The sequence below is a fragment of the Nicotiana tomentosiformis genome, chromosome 12 (genome assembly GCF_000390325.3).
Source record: "Nicotiana tomentosiformis chromosome 12, ASM39032v3, whole genome shotgun sequence".
NCBI lineage: Eukaryota > Viridiplantae > Streptophyta > Magnoliopsida > Solanales > Solanaceae > Nicotiana > Nicotiana tomentosiformis.
The window spans coordinates 124,041,614-124,048,664 of NC_090823.1; the positions used below are offsets into that span (position 1 = coordinate 124,041,614).

Consider the following 7,051-nt stretch of genomic DNA (forward strand, 5'->3'; position numbering starts at 1 on the left):
AATAACAAAAAACTTAGATAAATATTGAGTAAGCACCCACAACTAAATTTGTTTTCCCTCTTCTTATGTTCGAACACCCACGACTTTAAAATCCTGGATCCGCGTCAAACCCAAAGCCGGGCATAGTAGGGTAGGGGACAATGTGTTATCCTTTGATGGCTTCGTCAATTCTCTATTTGACTCTTTGCAAATGAACCTGGAGAGTACTACATGTGGACCATACACTTTAAATGTATCATTCTTTTTCCTATAAGAAGAAAAGTAAGGGAAAACATCTGACGATAAGTACTCATTCTATCACTAAAACTCTGTTACTTGATTAGTCTTCAATATTTTTCAGAGAAATACAAGAAATTGTTAAAGATATAGAATTCTATGGAGATGAAAAGTTCAACAGTGGGAGGTGATGATAACAAGTTTTCATGTAAAAGTGTAAGAGAGTACATTAAAGAGCAAAAGGGTAGGCTGTTTATAATCCGAAGATGTATTGTTATGCTTCTTTGCTGGCATGATTAGAAGAGCTTACCACTGCATTGGCCATTTGTTATTAGTATATATTTACAGTCAATTTGGGAAAATTTTATCTACTTCTCAAAGACTACAAGTTAGAGACTACTCGTTTCCTAAGTTTTACATCTTTATAATTTTGTAAAGCCTTTGCTTCTCCTTTTCTCCTTTCTTTTATTTATCTTTTCACATACAAAGAAAGAGCAAATTGTTTGAACTATCAAATAATAGAAGCTCCTGTGTTTGCTAACAGGGAAAGGACATTTGATGCATCTGATTCAACTCTTGGTCTACCCTCTCTTTCAGCGTAGGAGCGCCAACGGAGTTAGGATAAGAAGCTTATTAATTTGGGATTTTAGTCGTTATTGGATTCTAAATTAATAATTCGTACATGTTCAACCAACTTTTTAAGACAAATATAAAGTTTAGACAAAAGTTATTGGATTCGATCGAACCCGTTACCTACCCACTAGCTCCCCCTTGAGCTAATCTCTGTTTGGAGTTCAAAACAAGAATTTAAATTTTCCCCTTTTAAAAGTTTGTTCCACCTTCTACTTTTTTTTAAATTAACATACAATAAGAATTAGGTCACAGTTTCAAACAAATTGAGATCGGTTATATGAATCCTCTCATAAATTGACTAGTTTTAGGCGTACCTGTCACAACTCTATTACTTTATCTGGCTTCAACCCCCCCCCCCCCAAAAAAAAAAAAGAATAATAATGGTGGAATTATTCTCTAGAACAAACGCTAATAGCCTGAGATTAAATGGAGTAGTTCGGTTGCCAGAACTTCAATGCCCTTTATTAATTCCTGTAGTTGGTAGAAAACGCATGAACTGAAACAGCTGTGCTGGCATAACTAATTCATATTATTATGTACACACATACTAATTCTGATGTTTTGGTTGAGAACGTGATATATATGAACTGAAAGTAGTAGGCTGGTCACACTATTTTAGTTGGAAGAGCATAATCTTCCATCTAATCTGTTCCCTTTTATTCACTTATATAAGTCGTTCATATACCATTATAAGTATATTATTTGCTTTCACTCGGAATCATTAGCAGACACGAGGTCTCAAAAAATTGTTGGTTACATCTGTTACACGGGTAGCACTGAATCCATTGTCAGCTATTTGTACGATCGACTAGAAAGGCTCACCAATTGAAAGTTTGCGAGGAAAATGTAAACACAGGCAACAGAAATTTTTTGAATATCATCTATCTTGATATTCATAAACTACTGTCAATTGTATGTATTCTATTGTCCGTGTTTACATATTTCCTTACAAACATCTCAATATTGAGTCTTGGTATATTTCAGCTAATACAAATAGTTATAGGTAGCAGCCCTCTATGAGTTCAGTGCTACCCTTGTAAGATATGTCCCAACAATCTCATACTCCTTACTTGTTGTATAGGACAAAATCCGCCCTAGAATATTTAGGGTGATATAGCATCAAGGAAAGAGTCAGCCGAAATGGGAGCAGCAAGATTCGTGGTCGAGATGTCAATAATGACTGAGGTCGAGCACCGTAGATAGAGCAGTAACGGTTAGTTTTTGAAATATTCTAGTGAATATTCTCTACACTTATACTATTAGGCTTTGCTAGAGATATGTCTCAAATAAATAATGAAATAGAGAAGGAAAAAGGCATGTAATATTCACTTGATAAGAAAATTTTCAGAAGAAGATTCTCTTTCTTGTAAAGATACAAAAACTATCTTTTTATCAAGATTCTTACCCATATTATTCCACACTTTTACACCAGATCCGAGAATAGTTTGAACAAATTTTGGATTTATCTGTCATTCGTCATTGTCAGGAGGAACATTCGTCCAATCCATCCTTTATTGGGTGAATCATTCCTCCTATTTACTTAAATGTCATTTATTGCTAGTTATATTTCCATTATTACTCATTTTTATGAACATTTTGTGTCTATCATTGTCAACATTTCACTGGATCTATCCCTTCTCACACGTTTTTAAGATTCACATCTAGAGTTATTATTACTAACTAGATTTAACCCGTTATTGTATAAATTTAATAGTTTAGCCGAAAGTTATACTTTTTGCACTTGTCACATTATAATTTTGCAATGTTAGGTTGTTTGTAGCAACTTCACCCTACTATCTCTGCACTTTCTGTGAGATTTGAAGTGCTGGATTGGTTGTATATCAATTTTTTGTGTATAGAACCGTGATTTACTGGAATGATGACCTTTTTTAATAGAGAAAGCATGTTGACATTCTGAATTCTGCAGTTAATGTTGTCGAGGATTCTGCTTCTGCTGTTTTTGACCTACATTCCTGCAGTAAAACAGACTAAAATCAGAGGAATGGTTGTGGACCTGTGCTACAAGAGATTTTTTCAACTTATATTGTCCACATATTTTAACATGTTTGGTTTACAAACTATAATACTATTAGAATACTCTGCTGGTCTGCTATTTTTATGAGAGCCACCGGCATCCCTGATGTCTCCTTTTTCATTTTTGGTTTCTGTCAACGATAGTTTCAGTTGATAATGGTCTATAACTCGATGCTGCTTAATCTCTTAAATCTACATATACATGTGAGAGAAAAGAAAATGAATCAAATTCATTGATTGCAAACAACAAATGAGAAGCTGAAAGTGGTAATTTCTCCCATTGCATGTCCATCTATATAGAAGAGTCTCTATGTATGTGTGTGCGTGTGACATTCTGTTGACGATAATGTTGGAAGTCAAGACATTTAAGACTTGAAATGCCGAAAAATCAAAAAGTAGAAGAGAGAAAAATCAAGAAAGTGCATGATTCATGAGACCACTAATTTGTAACAAATAGCAAAACAATAAAAAAGGACAAAGTTCTGCTATTGCTTTTCTCTCTATAATAATATAACCATGTCATGTTAACAGAGGTTCAGTTTCAATCACTTCTTAGAAACTGCAAAACCAATGATTATTCAGTGGAAAATGACTGAACATGGTCAACAAGCATCTACCGTCTAGTATTTACAAATTGCTCAATTTAGGTCATAGTAAAGACTTAATACTAAGATCATTTTTGACATTTAGAAACATATCATGAGTCTTTCAAAATCCACATTCCATGTGAAAGCTCAAAATCATCTTGACTCTGAAAGTGTGGCATTTACTGATGGTGCATGAGTGAAGGGGAGCCTTGACGTAACTGGTAAAGTTGCTGTCATGTGACCAGGAGGTCACGGGTTCAAGCCGTGGAAACAACAACGTAAGGCTGCATACAGGGTAAGGCTGCGTACGAAGACCCTTGTGATCCGCCCCTTACCCGGATCCCGCACATAGCAGGAGCTTACTGCACCGGGTTGTCCTTTTATTGATGGTGCATGGGCGGAGGAGGATGTGGCGGCATGTGATATCCAACTGGAAGAACATAATGTGGATGATGTCCGGGAGGAAGCATGACCGGTGTTCCGACTGCTGACACGTGGCTGCTCGGTGGAGCAGCCACCGGATGACCCATCGGAGCACCATACATACCCAAACCATGCATATTGGGCTGGTTTCTTTGCCCGACACTGGGTCCAACTGCATTTGATGGGCTTGGATTGGTTTGTTGGCCTGTTATAGGGGTCTGATTTGTAGCAACCTCTCCATTGTTGACACTTGTAATGTCATGTATGCTGGATCTTCTCCTATCTCTATTCATGGAATTTAATCGGATAAAGTACTTTTGGGCATGACTAGCCACTTGAGTTGGTGTTCTAGAAATCACATAATTCCTTGAAATACTTCTCCAGTCTCCCTTTCCAAACTTATCTAAACCAAGCAAGAATAACCTGTAAACAAAAGAGTAGGAAAAGTATGATATGCACATAGAGGAATTCAGGATTTTAAGTCTGCACCTACTACTTCTTTGTCACAATTTTGTGATAATAGGTACCAATATTACACAAATATACATTGTACATTTGCAACTAATGGTAAGACCTTATAAGCAATTATTCATAAAATAAACCATCAATTTTATCTACTCAAATCAGAAGTTAGTGCACTAGAAAAACTACTTTAAAAAAAGAAAGGGGAGATGCACATAGTATTCTGCGTTCATACAGGATCAAGGAAAAGATCGGACCCTAAGAACATGTGATGTAGGCATTCTACCTTAGTGGCTAATGCCATGGCTCGGACAGGAGACAACTTAACCACTAGAAAAACAAAATGTTTGAATTAAAGTTTAGTATTACCTATGCTCTTCTTCAGTCCAAGGTATTCCTTTTCTTCTTTCTTGTTCAGACTTGGAACTTCCTTTTCCTCCTTGGCCAATTTGGTCATGTACACTAGCTGAAAATCCATTTACATAACTACAATTGGACCGCCCGGTCGATAATCCAGAATAGCCATGGTTGCTATCTTTGGTTGATGAAGATGTTTCCTCTCCTGTGTAAATGGGAATTGGAACATTGCCAGCTTCAATGGCAGTAACATCATCCACTAACAGTTGGTAATGGTGTTTTAGTTCTTCAATGGTTTTACTTGGAACCATAGAAGCAATCTTTTGCCACTGTAATTTGGAGTCCTCAATCCAATGAATAGCAATTGCATTTTCAAAGGCTTTCTCTTCTTCTCTACTCCACACTAGAGATGATGTTGATGCTGACATGTTTCTTTTCTTGATTTGCTTCTGCTTCCTTTTTAGTTCTTAGTCTAATCTTGGTAGTGTGATAGCAGTGTTGGGGAGGAGGGGGTGGGTGGGGGGGGGGGGGGGTTGTTGGAAGAGATACTTTCTTGGTAGATTTCTTTGCTAATATAATGCCTCTTTTCTCTAAAAAGAAGGAAAAGAGTAGAGGGCAGAGGATAGGAGGAGAGGTAGTAGGGGAAAAATAAAGGGTGTAGGATAAGAATACTGTTTCAATGTATTAATGGAAGAGGACCACTTGTGACTTGTGAGGTTGAAGTGATGGGCTGATTTGACATGTTCAATATAAAGTCATGCAACAATTTGGTATAAAAACAAAAAGATGAATATAAAGTGAAATTCCCTTTTCAATTTCCTCACCTAAGAAAAAGAATGTAAAGAAGAAAAAAGAACTACAGTATGAATAGACTAAAGTTTCGAATGGTAAAGATCTCATTTGGGTCCATTTTCAAAACCTCAAAAGTGAAAGTACACCAAGAGTTTCATCATGAAAAATGAGAAAATTGCAATAAATAATGATTAAATTGGTTCGAATTTCAACAAACACCAACGGATTCGTGTAATCCCACAACTAAAATATAAGAAAGATAATGTGTACGCAAATTTTATCCTTATCAAAGATAAGGTAGGAGCTATTTCCAACATACCCGTCAAATGGTACTAGCAATGATTGAGAGGACTTTATCTAAAATTGTCTAACATGATTTTTTGGATTACGCACCGTTAGGGAAGGCAATTAGGCTGGGTTATAAAAGATTCTATTTTAAGGACTCTTTCAAGTCGGTTAAAATTTACAATGGTAAAATTCTTCTGTAACTATATTTCTCTCGAATAACTCTTGTACTACCATATACTAAAAAGTCAGAGTCCAACAACAATAACAACCCAGTATAATTTCACTAGTGAGGTATGTGGAGGGTAGTGTGTACGCAGACCTTACCCCTACCATGGGGTAGAGAAGCTGTTTTCGATAAAACAACAACAACCGAGTATAATCTCACTAGTGAGGTCTGTGGAGGGTAGTGTGTACGCAGACCTTACCCCTACCCTGGGATATGGAGGCTGTTTTCGATAGACCCTCGGCTCTCTCCCTCCAAGAACTCCCACCTTGCTCTTGGGGTGATTCGAACTTACAACCTCTTGGTTGGAAGTGAAGGGTGCTAAACCATTAGAACAACCTACTCTTGTCAAAAAGTCAGAGTCTCCTAACAGATATTCCGAAAATTTGTGGAGAAAATAAGACTAAATCATACTTCATGTTTTAAGCATACTACAGGAAATTTTGACCTCAAGCATATTCACAATATGGATAGAGTTACTTTGTTTTTTTTCCTTTGTAAAGGAAGGTAAAACACAATGTTTTCTATGGGGAATCTTAGTAGTTTGATTGTTGTTACTTAAATTTTTACCTTGTTGATGAGGTTTGATTCTTGTAATCCCTTCCCATGTTTCTCCTTCCTTGGATAAAAAATGGTTCTCTATTGTTTTGGAAGTTATTAAGTTGTGTTTCTCGTTGTCTTGAACCTAAAATAAAGTAGAGTATTATAGTATGCCAACAGTTTGGTACAAAAATAATTTAAAAAGTCCTGTGATGTGTCATCTAAGAGGAATGAAATGAACATTAAATATTCACATAATCGATTTCAACAAATTTGGAATTAACACAAAATTGGTTGATTGACTAATCGACTGACGTTGTCTTGTTAGTGCACATTTTTGTATGATGGAGTAATAATTAATCGGGTACATGTGAGTTACTTTCTTGCTTTGAAATGATTATTCTTCTATGCTTTCACACATAATGGCGGGGCCAAAGTAGTGAGGCGGGGAGCACCAATGTGACCCGGCCTGACCGGAGGGTAAGGCTGCTCAAGT

At 36.5% G+C, this 7,051-nt stretch overlaps 2 protein-coding genes across 2 annotated transcripts; one reads left to right on the forward strand and one right to left on the reverse strand.

Moving 5' to 3' along the window:
• Nucleotides 1-380: 380 nt before the first annotated feature.
• Nucleotides 381-536, forward strand: LOC104109018 (small polypeptide DEVIL 4-like). Its single transcript, XM_009618196.4, has one exon. It carries the CDS (start codon nt 382-384, stop codon nt 514-516), a length of 135 nt encoding a protein of 44 aa, XP_009616491.2. The 5' UTR covers nt 381; the 3' UTR covers nt 517-536.
• Nucleotides 537-3,352: 2,816 nt separating this feature from the next.
• LOC104109017 (transcription factor MYBS1-like) lies at nt 3,353-5,243 on the reverse strand. Its single transcript, XM_009618195.4, has 2 exons — nt 4,725-5,243; nt 3,353-4,316 (listed from the first exon to the last, which is right to left on the reverse strand). The coding sequence occupies exons 1-2, from the start codon at nt 5,138-5,140 to the stop codon at nt 3,851-3,853; spliced, it is 882 nt and encodes a 293-aa protein (XP_009616490.1). The 5' UTR covers nt 5,141-5,243; the 3' UTR covers nt 3,353-3,850.
• Nucleotides 5,244-7,051: the final 1,808 nt, after the last annotated feature.